The 15670-nt window shown below is 38.1% G+C and overlaps 1 protein-coding gene across 1 annotated transcript; it reads right to left on the minus strand.

Moving 5' to 3' along the window:
* Positions 1–122: 122 nt before the first annotated feature.
* Positions 123–14951, minus strand: c3a.6 (complement C3a, tandem duplicate 6). The gene is made up of 41 exons (XM_043238076.1): positions 14792–14951; positions 14246–14441; positions 13914–14082; positions 13725–13798; positions 13552–13640; positions 13355–13437; positions 13192–13279; positions 11901–12003; positions 11697–11817; positions 11474–11589; positions 10558–10704; positions 10115–10318; positions 9636–9827; positions 9412–9564; positions 9214–9343; positions 8989–9057; positions 8715–8909; positions 8207–8324; positions 7890–7981; positions 7652–7791; positions 7236–7448; positions 6768–6828; positions 6593–6679; positions 6311–6514; positions 6124–6199; positions 5809–5968; positions 5390–5479; positions 5150–5306; positions 4145–4308; positions 3901–4056; positions 3770–3829; positions 3589–3679; positions 3201–3249; positions 3027–3117; positions 2826–2915; positions 2370–2475; positions 2210–2299; positions 1723–1803; positions 1558–1641; positions 1242–1377; positions 123–1117 (listed from the first exon to the last, which is right to left on the minus strand). The coding sequence occupies exons 1-41, from the start codon at positions 14860–14862 to the stop codon at positions 976–978; spliced, it is 4938 nt and encodes a 1645-aa protein (XP_043094011.1). The 5' UTR covers positions 14863–14951; the 3' UTR covers positions 123–975.
* Between the last annotated feature and the right edge of the window lie 719 nt (positions 14952–15670).

Below are 15670 nucleotides of genomic sequence, written 5' to 3' on the forward strand. Positions count from 1 at the left end.
CTCTTTAAGTTGATGTAGTCATTCTGTCTTTCACAATCATCCATTGAACCGTTTGCAATGATGTGACAGTTGGAAACAAATCATCAGGTCAGCTGAATTAACTTTAAAACGACAATGAAAAGTATATATAGAGCAACTTTAAAGTATGTTACAAAAGTGCGTATTTTTACATCAGATTACAGTACAAAGACTTTTTTTTGTGAATACAGTGCACGTGCATCACTCTTCCATAAATGCTTTACAATTCCCTGAGCGATAAGAAAAGCAATGTTTTGATATGCTTGTATTTAGAGTTTACAGTTGTTGTTGTTTTCTAGGAATTACATATTACTCACACAAATGCAGCAAATTATTTATAATTTTATTGATTCGGGGCAGTTTATTCCTTCTTCTTTCAAAATTTATTGTCTAAATGAACCCACTTACACACATTTGAACAGTCTTCCAGTTTTTGCGTAATTGCACACACCTTCCACTAGCTAAGACTACGCAGAAATAATTCATATTTAAATTGTCAATCAATTAGTCATTTAACCATGCGTTGCTGTGACTTTGGAAGGCCTTTGTCTTCAAAACACAATAAACTGCACAAATGCATGTCCAAACGTGCCATGAAACGGATATTTAAAATGAATACATTTCCTCTCTCTCTCAATTTGTTGCACAATAATCCCATTCAAGTCTATATGGAAAATGATGCCAAAGGTAATCTGAAAGTAGTCGAACTACATTACTTGAATTATGCAATTCAGAAAATGTTACTAACTTTGTAATTACTGAGTAATTTTGTCACTTGATAAGACTTCCCTAAATAATAAACCCCCTTTGAAAAACTGTGACTAACCCTGTAACTATAAACAGACTATAAACAAACGATTTCTTGCAGTGGTTCTGGAAGAAATCTTCAGCCTGATTTATCATTGGTGGTAGGAACAGTCCTTTGGGTTTAAGTGTTATTTTAATTATTAAGGATTATTAAGTTGTGCATCCGAAGTTGAAGAGTTCGTCAGCAAGCGCAGTGATACCGTTGTACGTATCTTTGTATTTTTCCGTTTGGGCCTCCTCTTGTGTCGGCCAGTATTCAATCCAGGTCTCCTCACCCAGGTTGTACCTCAGTCTAGAAAAAGCCACACAAACACATGAAGATCAGGTGTTCAGTGCTCAAGAGCTGATGTGAAAGCTCAGGGATCACCTAAACCTATTGTGGGAAATTGTCTTAATAGTGTTCATAACGTTCCTACCTTCCACCAATACTTGGAAGTGATGTGGTTTGGCCCATGATCAGGTAGGTCTTTCCTTCTTGGAGGCCCAGAAACTCTCTACAATTAGGGTGAGCCAAGAAAGACCTCATATTGCCTTCCACGTCTGCTTCAGTGCCTGAAATTAAAAATCATTATTTATTAATCAATATTTAAAATGTTACAAATGTTCTATTTCAAATGGATACTGTTATTTTTTAACTTTCTGATTACGAAAGTGATTATGATCAGAAATATTTCTTGAGCAGCACAACGGTCGAGGTTGGGACATTCAGAGCTCTTTTGGTCGACAGGATACCTTCTTTCAGCACTTGCTCAATGGTCATGTTGTAGATGTCTGCTTGCAGCGAAAGCTCCCTTCCCACCACTCTGGTCTTATAAACTAAAAAGAAGCGAGTTGTGAGATAAATGGCAGCTCTTCACACAGACGCACATACACACAAGCAGACAGCGGTGTGTTTACCGTACTCAACTCCAGGCAGGCAGGCCTCATAAGAGCGCTGAGACTCCTTAATGTGATGCTTCTTTTGGAGACTGCAGTTCTCTGTGAATACAGACACAAGTCACACAAACATAAGTTTAAAAATACAAAGTCTGGCATAAAACGGGAATATAAAATAAATATAAATATATTTCAATATAATGTATTCCTGTGATGGCCAGCTGAATTTTTAGCATCATCACTCCAGTCTTCAGTATCACACATTCCTTCAGAAATCATAGTAACATGCTAATTTGAAGAATTGCTGAACATTTTTGTGGAAACCGTGATGCATTTTCTGATTTTATTTAAGCATTCTTTGATGAATAGAACACTCAAAAGAAAAATGGAACATTATAAACACCTTTACTGTCGCTCTTGATGAGTTTAATGCATCCCTGATAAACAAAAATAGTGATTTCTTTTAAAAAACGTCAGCAGTTTGCATTGAGTTTCTAGGTGTGCGTACCTTCAGCACACTGGCACAGGTCCTCATGGCAGAGTCTGTTCAGTGCTCCGTCTTTCTTATGAGGATGGTAGAACTTCACACAGCGGTCATCTGCGGAAATACGCACTTTAAATAAAGTACAAGGTTTTCACTGAGTCGTGTTTTCTTGAGCAGCACAGACCTGGAGCGCTGTACTCATACGCGGTGACACCTGCGGGCTGAAGCAGTCCTACTTCATTCATCTTGTGCACTCTGAAGGCAATCCTTTCCCTCTCTTTATGAGAAACCTAATAAAACGCATGCACTTTTACTGTGGATTTAAATAATACACTGTAAATTCATTGAAAGTTAGGTTTTTTGTCTTTTAGAAACCAAGCACTTTCCAAGAAAAAATGAATAATTATACTGAAGAAAGCCTTTTATTGTCATACTTTCATATAAGTGGTGTTTTATATTTCCTACGAGTTACATGTGAGATGTACAAATAATACACAATAACAGTAGACGACATGTACAGTACGCATTGAATCCAGGTCCATTTAGATAGAGTAGCAATTTCAAATATTGTACATTTGTCTGGTTTCATGCGTTTCTTAAAATATGTGATATTGCCATCTATGCATAAATGCCAGCATACCTTATTCAAGAAGATGATCAGCGATGTGTGCTCAGAAATCTCCGTATTCATCTCAAATTTCTCAATGTACTTTTCTTTCCCTTTAGATAACTGATCAGGCAATAAAAATATCGGTCTACAATGAGAATCGCATACAATATGAAAAGGTACCGTTGAATTACATTTGGAACAAACTTTTGTGTTTTACCTTCCCATTTTTACCTTTGAAAGATCACCTTCATCGACCTTAAACCCTGTCAGCAAACCAACATCCACAACAGTCATGGCAGCATCTCTCTCTGAGCTCTTGAAACTGGATATATAAGCGATTAAAACAACATATAAGATGCAGCACGATCTAATATATCATCAGCAGATGTATAATGGTATACTCACTAGATTTCAATGGTAAGCAGGTGACTTTCGATGGCGCCTGGATGTGATACTGTGTGCAGAAAGAAGATGTTTACTGTTAATAATGCATAAGGTTCTTATGGACAAATATACAGACTCAAGAAAAGTTTGGGGTTGAACAAGATTTTTGAGATAAGTCTCTTCTGCTCACTAAGGAAGCATTTCTTCGATCTAATACACTGGAATTATGTGTATTATTATCACTACAGTTTAAATCTGTTAACTGTTTTCTATGTGAATGCATTGTAAACTTTTACTGACGTCCGAATTTTCATTAGGTCAGTATTTGCAGTCACTTTTGATCAATTCACATGTCAATAAGTCAATATTTAAATAAATCTTATTGGTTTTGTATACAGATGATGAATACCGTCATGCTCTTTCTTCATCCGCACGCTGAGATCAAACGCATTACATTCATTTTCTCTCTCTTCAGGGAGAGCGTAATACAGAGAAAACACCTGAGAGGATAGATAGATAGAATTGAATGAATTTACACGTATTCAGTTTATACCAGGATGTATTTTAAATGGTATTGGTGATATGTTCACCGAGAGAGTGGCCAGTCCGTTCCCATGAGCAGTGACATTGAACTTCTGCGTCAGTTTGACCTGAAGCGAAACATTCAACATAATGTGAAATGCACAATAAACGACATGCACCTGATCGTTTGCTCTTTCACCTTGTCTGAGCGCGTCACGTGCTTGTTGGAGCCAGTGAAAGTCCATCTGCTGTGAGACGTTCTCCCTTCCACAGAGACTTCAATGTTCAGATTCACGTCCTGCTTCTTCGCTTCCGTGCGATATTCAGCTACGGCCTGGAAAACGATGATGTTCGCCTAGGAAGGGCAGACGATATGGATTTGCTTCTGGTTAAGCGACTGCGTGAGGAGGGTGATTCGGTATCGAAGTGTTCGTGATCTTCACCTGTGTGCTCCCTTGGCCTCCGTACGACGCTCTCTGCGCTCTCAGCCAGCGCATCACGGCTCCGGCGTTCTGGAAATCCTTTGCTTTCACCAGAGAGAGAAGAGCGTAACCCGCGGCCTCTAGAGAGTGCTGATGTGCTCCGGGAACCCTCCAGAACGTACCCGCTGTTCATGAAAAGAGATGACAGTGGTACAGGGCTATTATTGGTTTGATGTTTTCATTTTAGTTATGTTTAACTAGCTTTAACTTAAAGTAAATGAATGAAACACATAAAAGCATAGTATTAATACTATTATTTGTGTGTGTGTGTGTGTGTTTACCCTTATTTATATAGGCAAACCCATAGAATTATTTTCTTTTTTATAATTGCAAACTTATTACAAGTTGCATTAAAAAGCAAACAAACAAATACATATACATTTAGGTTAAAAATATATCAGCTATAAATGTTTTGTTTGTTTCTAAGAACCAGTGTTATTTTTATATTATTATGTTTTTTTTATTCAATTAACTAAATTAAATGTAATGTGTGTGTGTGTGCTTTTGTCATTTTATTAGTTTTGGATTTAATATTGCTATTCATATATTTTTTTATTTCAGTCTTAGTTGCAAAGGCAGCTTTTCTTATTTCGGTTTATTTTCAAATTTAAATCAAATGTAGTGAAAAAATAAAACAAAGTTTACGTTTTTCATTAATATTTTTGTTTGATTTTAGCTTCATTTCAAATAACAATTTAAATATAGTTATCAGTACTGCTAGGAACATCAAGAAGATTGCTTTTACATTATCTAGTATGATATACAGTGTGGTATTGCGTAATATTTAGCATTTTGTTTTTGAAATGTTAGCATTAGTTTCAGTTCTTCTCAAATAAAACTGTTTTCAACACGAGTGACACACAGAAGTAAGAAGTAAAACTGGATGTGTTTATCATATGTCAATAAGATGACATTTTTACAGTATGCTTGTATCGCTCTTGCTAATCTGACTGTAACATAACTGACCTTCGTTCTCGGTAGAATGACTCTTCAAGATGTCTTTATTGAGTCTTCCAGCGTGGGCCAAAGCGTAAGACGTTATAGTGACAGCGTAAGTGCTGGTCAGGCTGTGAACTCTCAGCAGCAGGTAATCGGTGGCTCTTTTTATACTGTTCTGAATATTCTAGTATGTAGAGAGAGACTGAGTTAGACACGCTCGAGACGAGGACGACGTATCGCTGGGTTGTTTTCAGGAGTCATACTTACAGCTCCAGCACAGATCTTTCTTCCTTCCTGCATGGCGATCAGGACGAATGCAGTCAGAGAGGCATCTGCGTCTTTTCCACGTACGTTACCCTGGAATTCAGATATAAACGTTTGGCCTTTTTTCTACTACTAATAAGTCTCAGCAGTGGGCTCGCATAGTATTTAACATCTTTTATCACAATTTCAAATGGTGGGTGGGAATCATTTCATCCCCCCAATTTGTAGTACAAAACCACCTTATTTGCCTTAATTAATATTCCTTTGCTTAATTTGAAAATTTACAGCTTAACTGTATCATTTTAAAAATATTTTCACCAAAAAATGTAGAGAATACAATATTGATAATAAAAGCGCTATCGGCAGATCAAATTATCCCATGCAAGGTTAACAATACGTCCACTGAATACTAAAATGCTTACGAGCATCTCTTCATGTATAACAGGCGCGTCTTCTTTAAACGTGCCGTCCGGCAGCTGTTTGTTTGTGGCGAGCCACGCGAGGGCGCTGCAGATCACGTGCTCCTCCACGACAATCAGATCACTGGCCATCGTGAAAGCTTTAGCCACATAAGCTGTCAGCCTTTAACGAAACGGAAAGAGAAGTCAAGAGTAAGAACCGATGTGTAATTTTCATTCATGTTAATTTAAAAAAAGGTGCCTACTCTGCCTAAGATCTATTTTTTGCCCATAAAATATCGCTAATGTGACCGCATGTTTTTAAAAAATGTCTTTCACCATGTGCTGCTGGGCGAGTTCATCAAGGCGGCAAAGGACCCGTCTGGTTTACGAAAAGTCTGTTGTCGCCGATAACCTTGAAAAAACAATACAGTAAACAGCATATGACATTATAGAGTTAGTCCCATCAACACAGGCATTAAAACTGTGATTAGAAGAATACTGTGTTTCTCAGTGATCATCTGACCTGTGTTGATATGGTTAATGGCTTCATTGCGGCGTTCCATGCCAACAGCGTCCCATTGATTGGTGCTGTCCAGATAGTGAGTGGCAATGAGAGGTAGAGTCATATAGATCATGTTCTCCTCTCCATTACCACGAGGCTGAACAATAAATTTCCCCATGAAGTCTCCACTGATGGCCTGCTCGATCAACTTACTAAACTCCTGACCTTGAGTAACAGAGAGCCGTCAGGACTGGATGAACGAGCGGACAAACAGAATAAATGACTGTAGCGATTTCTCCTTACCCGTCACCTTGATGTACGTATTAGCAGGTGTGTTAGGAACCCGAGCATCCGGTTTGTCGCTCCTGAGAGACACTTGTTGTATCCCACCTGTAGCACAGGTTCAGGTTAATTTGGTTTTTATGCATGATTTTCAGACATTCTAGAAAATAAAAAAACTCTTATTCAGAACTCTTACCCATTTTAGCAGGATTGAGCTCGACATTTGCTTCCTGTACCTTAGTGAGCACACCCTCAGACTGAAACAGATCGATTTTATTAGTGTTTCATTTATATAATGCACTAAAGCTTCCATAATGATGGTAAATTAGTAGTTGTCAAGATTTATCCAAACTAAAACAGTACACTGTGTTTAGTAGTCTACTTCCTAAATACTTTATAAATTGGCACCAAATGTACATTGACCAAAAAAACATCCATCACTTTTTTTTTCACTTTCAACTTTACATGTTGGCAGACAGACCAAACTGGCATTTGTCTTTAACTACTTTTGTCCACATAATTGGGCAGTTCACACATATCACTCCTTAAAAGTGTATTGAGATTACTTTGTGATCCACGTGCTTGGGACATTTGTGGTCTATGATACATTTATGCCAAATAATGTTCTGTTTCATCAATGTATTCTTTTTCATTTTATACTTACCACCACAGTCAGGATCTTCCTCACTCCATCACTGTAGACAGAGTCATACGCTGCTGCCTTCACCTCAATCAGGTGATTGCCCAACTCCAGGGGAATAATCACATGCGGCACTGACCTGGTGGACATGGACTCGACCTCCACTTCAGTTTGGTAGCTGCCCTTTTTGCTGGCAGAGCTGCAAATATGTTCTGTCTCCATGAACTCCAGCCGTGCCTGATGGAGAGACCAACGTGTAGCCTAATTGCAAAGCTCAACCAAAAAAAAAGTTCTTCAAAAAGTATTTTGAAAAATTTGCCATTGGATCAACCGTGTAAGTTGTTCAAAACAGCTTTTATTTGGTTTTTGACACATTTATTCTGATATCTAACACAGTATTAGTTGATTATTGAGAAAAACATAACCCTTTGGTAATTTACCCTAATTTTCTTCTTGGTGTAGTTGTGAAGGACAGCCCTGATTTGCAGTTGTTCGTTGCGAATAGCTGAGCGCGGTACCTTCAGGTCAATGAAGAATCTCTTATAAACAATCATCTCGTATGGATCTGCCACACAGATGCCTTTGGGGGGGGAAAGACAGTAACTTTAGCATAATCCTGAAGGTTTAGAACAGGGTGAAAGTGTGCATTGTATGTGTACTTCATCCCAACATAAATACCGTGAGTTTTTGAAAGACTGATAGCGAAGATTTGCCAGGTAGTGATCGATTCTTTTAGGTAGATATTGTTTCTTGTGACCGATGTTGTTCCACTGAGACAGGAAAAAATAACAACATGGAAAAATCTATTCATCATGAACAAAAGTTTGGACAGGAGTGAAAACACAAGTACATTTAATGCATAATAACCAATGGTTTCTCATGCATATTTAATGTTGAAAACATTAGCTAGTAATTAAGAGGTTGCTTCCAGTCACGTCTGCTGTTTGAAAATCAGTTTAACTCAGCTATAAATGCAATGTTTTTCTCATACTCACCATAACTTATTTTTATCTGGGCAGACCGGAAGCATTTCCTCTGCCCAAAGCCAGCTCTCAGGGAACTGTGTACGTGATGTGATTTCGTCAAAACTCTCATAATAGTCGCTGTCCTCACCTGTCCAGGTTAAACAAAAATATGGTGAGAAACTAGGACAGAACAAGGTTCACCTGATCTGATTTCTTTAGCACATTAAAAAGAGTGCAAGTCAGTGATACATATAGAAGTGAAATGTATTTATTTAATCATCAAAATATACTTGAGTAAGAAAGCAAAAAGAAATGTGCATTATTATTGTGCAAAACGGTTTGACTGATATAATCGATTATATAGGTTTTTAGTCAACATGGTTTTGAAGAAAATGGGGTTAAAGTTTCAAGAAAATTAATCAAATTGTCTAGAAAGATTAGGTTTTTCAAAAAATCTAAATGGAAAATTGACGTCATGGGGTGCATTGTTTAAGACCAAGAAATCAAAGGAATGATTGAGCAATTTTAACATACATACTGCGAGCCAGAATCATCTCTTCCTCTCCAGCCTCCATACTACGAGCCTCCACATCATGGCAGCAGTGCAGGAAGGCCTGGGCACATTCATGTCCGTCGACGATGTATGTGGCTCGCCGTTCACATGTGTAGCCAAGTTTATTATCCCTCATGCCATCCACACAGCACTTCCTCATGTCACCAGAGTACTGACCAGCTGAGACAACGATAGTGTAGAACAGTGAGGATAGATGGAGAAAAACTGCAGCTACAAATAAAAAAGAGCAGCTACTCACCCAGTATAGTTGTGAATCGTTGAAGACTTGCTCTTCTTCTTCTCTTTATAGGTACGCGACACTCAGGCACTACAGGATGTTTAAAGAGCTTTACTTTAAGGTCAAGAAGATATAAAAACATATCTGAACTCAAAAAGAATATAGTCTTCACAATTACCATTATTTTTTTTACTCTGCAGTGGCACATTGGGAAATATGCATTTCATATAATAACTACACACATACTTGTTCTGGTGTTGGTTCCTCCTGCAGCGTTGGACTCAAACATCAGACCCGCATCAGTGAAAACCCCCATACTGTCCCTTCCTCCTCCTGCCGTACAGCCAATGTCATTCTTCTCTATGATGTCCCAGACCTAAATCAATGAACAAACCATTTGTAAGCCATTCACAAGCTGTTGAGATGCTGATGAACGTTCTTCACCTTTGTTTGAGTCAGTCTGTTCTGGTTCAGCCCATGCACAGCTTTATCCACCGCTACCAGCCCAACTTTAGCTCCAGGATCTCCAGTTATCTGCAAGTTGAAACTTTCTCCTGGCTCATAGATAGGTCGAGGCTCTGTCACTTGAACCTTCAGCTGTGAAAAACTAAGACTAAGAAACACTCTTAACATAATCTGAGATGATTAATGAAATGCGATTGACCAACCGTTCCCATGCACGTGTCTTTCACATCCACCCAGACTGAATCGGACACCACCTCAGACGAGCCCACATGATAATACGCCACAAAGCGGAAGGAGGGCAACATGTCTTTGGTTACAGGCAGAGACAGAGTCACTAGAGATTGTCCTCTTCGCTTAAACCTGTCTACTTGAACGATCTGACCTTTACTTAAGATCTGGGAAAAATGGGAGGGGAAAAAATAAAAGACATTAGTACTGTAATTTTTTTAGACACAGTCCAAAACTGAAAGTAGTAGCAATAGTTAAAAAAAATGTCATTATTTAGAATTTCTTTTTTGAATAAAAATTAACAAAATTTTTTGATGATTAGAGAACTATCAGTAAAACAATTACACAATATCTGTCCATTAAAGATCAATAAATAAATAAATAAAAAATATGATTTGTTGTAATCGAAAGCATTAGTAGATGTTTTGAGTTGGGCCATAACAAGATCACGCACCATGTAGGTGAAATCCTGATCTCTGACCCCTGGACTTCTTCCCAGGTTCAGATTGACTTTCATTTGATCATTGATCTTAAGCTCAGCAGCATCGATGCCGATGTGCAGATAATTGTTGGAGCCACCTTTGGTAATGTAGGCCTGAGCCGTCATCTTCTTCACTGCTTGCTGGTCATCATCTAATTTTTGTTGTTGGGTTTGTACCTGGAAGTGAACAGACTTTAGTTCTTGATTTGATGCTAACATATGCTGAAAAGCAAAAAAAGGAAATAATAATAAAAAAACGTATTAAAACAGCTTAAGCTGGTGCTTAAAGCAGCTTAACAGTGTAATAATTCTTAGGCTGGTTTAAAAGGTAGTTTTTAATTCTAATGGGCACCAAACTCACTAATTCAGTAATAAATTTGACTATAAATCAGGGCAGATTATATGGCAGGTCTTACAGTGATCTCCAGTGTGGAAGATCCTTCCTGAGAATTGACAGTAAGCTTTGCAATACCATTGGCTCTCGTTCGACCTCTGACCCCTCCAGGATTGACCTCCAATTCCACATTTTCAGCTGGCATCTTGTCAGGATCTGTTATATAAACCTATGAAAAGAGAATAGCATTAAAAATTTAAAGGCAGACATGAGAAATCAACTTTTCCTTGATCCTTTGTCTTTGTACCATATATGCTTCTAAACAAATCATTTATTTAATCAAACTCCAGAAACGTCTTGTATATTTGGCGTTGAAAGCACACAAACTGCACCAGAAAGTCAGAAGTACAAGTGGAAAAAACTGTACTACAGGTGTGCACATCTAAAACTAGAATATTTAAGAATATTTAATGCATGTGCAAATATTTTGCATATTTGTATACACATTTTAAAGCAGCACATTTGTAAATTATATTTTCTGTATGGTTAATGGCACGATTCAGTGTAATTATGCTTTCTGTTGGGAATAAATGAAGTCTGGTTTTGCTCGGTGTCACTTGAACCACTGGACCATGCACTCAGCCTTCTCCGGTCCACAAATACGCCGCTTGGAGCGGAGAATATGCACGAGTCAGCGCAGACCATAAAACTAAATGGACCCCTTTGAATTATACATGATATATATTTTATATCCATATGTGATATGTCATATGCTGTCAAATGAGGTTTAATGAGCTCAGCGTCTCTGGCTCAAACTGGAACTGTGATATAAACCAAAAAGCTATTGTCTATTTTAAAAAGGGGGCGTGGCTGCACAATATGTCATGTCCCTGCTTGACTTCCTGTTTCAGTGTCAAGTGAATATTGGTGTAAACAGCTCAATTAATGTATTTTCATCAGCTCTTCATGAATATAGACTGCAAATAAACAAGTTATACCGAAACATCAAAGGGCATTCCAGGTTTAAAGAATTGTGTTGTTCTTTTGAAATGGATGGTGTACGGAGACGTCACAATCTGAATGCCTTTCCTTTGAGCTTCCACCATTTCACTGCCTAAAATATATAGAGAAAAAAATGTTTGCGCTTTTTGTGCTTTTAAAGGACACAATGAAAAATGAGTAATAGTAGCGATAGCATTCTGGAGCGCAGCATTCTCTTACCAGTATCTGTTAATACACTGACTGAAACGTAAATCGATCGTCCAACCAGTTGGCTGATGTCTGGGAAGGTCTGAAGTATCGTCTCCTTCGTTAGTTTGGCATTACCTTCTCCATCTGATATCTGTGGTTTATGGAAATGCTAACATCAATCTAAATGACTTACTTGCTCATTAGCTCAGATTTGTGGTCAGCTATGAAACTCACTTGAACTCTTTGAAGAGAAGAAGGAATGCTTGTTTTCCTCTCATCTTCCATCACACCAAACACCACAAATGCATGTCCATTCACTTTGTTTCCATGTAGGTACCTAAAAAACAGTCCTCATGTTTATTTTCAAGAAGTCAGATTTCAGAAAGAACTTTATTACCAAGCAGCAACAGGAGCGTCCATTGCAGAAGAAAGCACAAACATAGTGCAGACATACAACACAGTAGAAATGGAACATTTCACTAATACAAGAACAACTGAAAATTAAATAATGCACAGATGTATGATATTTACAAGTGTGCAGTTTATAAATATATACATGTTGGGTTCTATAAATATGTATTTTATGAAAATATATGGGTTGGGTGCCTGGGGTCCAACGTGATTTTCTTAGCTCTTTTTGTCATTATGGTGGTCTTGTAGGTTTGGCATGGGGGCACCAATAATCCTCTCAGCAGTCCTGACTCTCCATTTTAGTTTCTTCTGATTTGGTAGCTGAACCAAATCAGACAGTTATGGATAAACACAGGCACAGTACAACTGTTTCAGCAGCTCCTGTAGCATGTTTCATTTCCCCAGTTGGTGAAGGTGATATAACCTCTCCTACTTCAGGTCCTGGAAGATGGTGGCGCTTGGGAATATGAACGACTCCATTGTTGTTATAGTTTGGTCCATGGTGGTGAGTGTTGGGGGTTTCTCCTGAAGTCTACGATTATCAATTTTGAGCTTGTTGAGCTTCAGGTTGTTTTGACTGCACCAGACAACCAACTCTTTAACCACCTGTCTCTAAACAGACTTCGTTGTGGATGAGGCTGATGATGGTAGTGTCATCTGCAAATTCCAGGGGTTTGACTGATGAGTCTTGTGGAGTGCATTCCTTGGTATAAATAAAGAAAAGCATTTGGGAAGTGAACAGATCCTTGAGGGGCTGGCAGTCCTGGATGTGAGTTTGCCCAGCCTCGCTAGCTGCTGCCTGCCTCTCAGGAAGGTGATGATGCACTGACAGATTAGGGAGGGCACAGAGAACTGTGTCAGATTGACTGCGACAAGGTCAGTCACGATTGTATTTAAGGCTTTCGTTGAAGTAGAAACACAATCCAACACCTCTTATTTTCCCTGTTAACTGGAAGCATGTTAGATGAAGCACGCTGTGCAGAATGGTTTCAGTATGTGTATATATATCTACAAACCTATATATTAACCCTAAGTACACACATGTGAGGAACATATGAAACAAAATCGATATTGAAACATTTACTGAAACGGTGAAAAAATATACTTGTTTTACCTTGCTGAAATGCTAACTGTCAGACTAGCATCTTTCACACAGAAGAACGACTGACTGGGTGATAATGTGACCTCATAAGTGGGAAGCACTAAAAAAAGCAAAAAAAAGCATAATGAAAACACAGTGCACATTACATAACAACCAATGAATATGAAAGCCATACCATATTCTTTGACTTCAAAGTCAGCAGTGTAATTCTTTTGTGGTGTGTTTGTGAATCTTGTGACCACCTTCCAGATCCCAGAGCTACAAACACATGCACATCAATTACCTCAAAAAAGACCTACGAGAAGGTCCTTCACCTTTCGACAGATAATATAATCAATTAACTTGGGTTACAGCAGGTTTCCAACATCTCACCTGGCAGGCTGAGGTATGGTGTATTTTCCTGATCTAATCCCTTGCTGTGTAAATATGGTTTCTCTCACAGTTGTGATACCTTGGGGATCCTTCAAAGAAAAATAATTATTAATAGTTTAACGAATTCAAATAAATAAATCAACAACTGTTTTTAGGAAAGTTTTAGACAGTACCATGATTTCTACTGATATTCCAGCATGTTCAAATGGTTTTAAACCAGATGTCAGTGAGAAGATCCTGTACTGAACTGCAGAAGTTTAAGGATCATTTGTTATTTATTTATTTGCTGGAATATTTTCTGCGCTTTATATCTTGGCCTTCAAAGGAGTCATCTAATTTCAAGGCTTTGGAACACATTTTACCTGTGCTAGAAGGTGTGTAGATGGGCTTGTCTGTTTGTACCAATATATATCCAGACTGGAATGAGAGCATGACCACTTTCTCCAGAGTGGTGGATGGAAACTGAGCTTGTAGATACAAATACTGCTTCTCCAGAGGATCATCAGAGAAATAGTCCCTATCACTTGGAATCTGAATAACAGTAATCAATGAAAGATCTACAGCAACATGCGTAAAAACGAAAGCAATTTTCAACAAACTGCAACAAACTTGGACAGATATGAAGTTTGCCCTCTGAAGAATCATACACACATATGCTTACATAAAAAACAAAGTATAATCAAAGTAGTGTCACCTTTATATCTGTAAGGATCTGGAAATTGTTGGCTGCAGTCAGTGTCACTGATTTAGACAGTATCTCCAGGTTCTTCCTTGGATGGTTCTTTACTATGATCCTCACGTTCAGGTCTCCTCCAGAGTAATCCTGAGCCTCCACAAACACGTTCTCTGAGGAACCCACCCTCAGCAAGTTAGGAGCTGACAGAACATACCTGACAGAGCAGGAGATCAAATGAAAGAGCAATAAATTCTGAAAAGTACCGGACAGAAGATTGAAAGTTGAACACGTTGATTGTGACAACATGCGCCAAAGTCATAGTGCAAGAGCTTTCACGGTATGTGGGGTTGTCACAGGAAATCTGTTTAAGCAGTTTAAACACTCAATCTTCATGAAACAGCATGCAAATGGTAACAGTCAAACATATGTTTTGGACAGCAAATATTATTTATTACATTGAAATTACATATTAGGCATAAAGGTATAAAACTTGCAACCCTGACCTCAACTAATAATAAACACACATTAGTTAATAGCCTGTTGAACAGTTAGTTTGAAACTCACAGTGGGTCACATAGTGTGGTGAGCGGTGAAGAGAGAAGAACAAAAGTTAGAAACAGCAGCTTGATGTCCATCTTTGTCTCTCTGTGGGAGTCATGTGTTCATGTTTGAGCAGACTCCAGTCTAGTGCCCTTTTACCCGAACTCACGCAAGCCAAAACCTCCCATCTGAATTCATGAGCTTTAGAACTCATTAATGGAAGAGGCAGATCCTAAACAAACTGCACTCTAAATCACACCAAGAATAATAATGAGAACTATAAAAATAAAGGTATAAAATCATTCTTAGACACTACAACACTCTGATAAAAATGCTCCCTATTTTAAAACATGTAAGCGATAGGCAACCTAGAAGAAACGGTTATTGTCAATTGGTGTATGCTAATAGTTGTTATTGCTTTCGTTACGAAGGGGTTTTAAATTCATAAAAGTTGCTGTCAAACGGTTTGCTTTGATCAGATACACTGAATCTTACAAAACTGTTTTGTGGAAAAGAACAGAGTTCACTGCAGTGAGATTTCCCATAAATGACCTACACAAACCTGTTTTGCAAGCGCAACCTTTGGTAAACCTGCCACTCTTCTATTGATCAGTCTGGACTGGAAACATATGCTGTTTTTCAGCGGGTTTTATTTAAGCTGTTGAGCAATTTTTTGGTTTGTTTTGTTTTGTATTTCTGAATTTGTCTCGGAAAGTGGATGATTCAATGTGTTAAATGAATTATGAAGAAAATACTTTCAGACAAAAGAACTTCTAAGATAACAGCAAGCATCTAATGGTCTAGAGCAAATCTAAGAGAGCTTTAGATAAAGTAATTACACTGTAAGCTGAAATAATAAAAGAAATGTCTTCAAAAATCAAATGAAAGCATAAACAGATGCAT

This window comes from Puntigrus tetrazona, chromosome 1 (genome assembly GCF_018831695.1).
Source record: "Puntigrus tetrazona isolate hp1 chromosome 1, ASM1883169v1, whole genome shotgun sequence".
NCBI classification, from domain to species: Eukaryota; Metazoa; Chordata; class Actinopteri; order Cypriniformes; family Cyprinidae; genus Puntigrus; species Puntigrus tetrazona.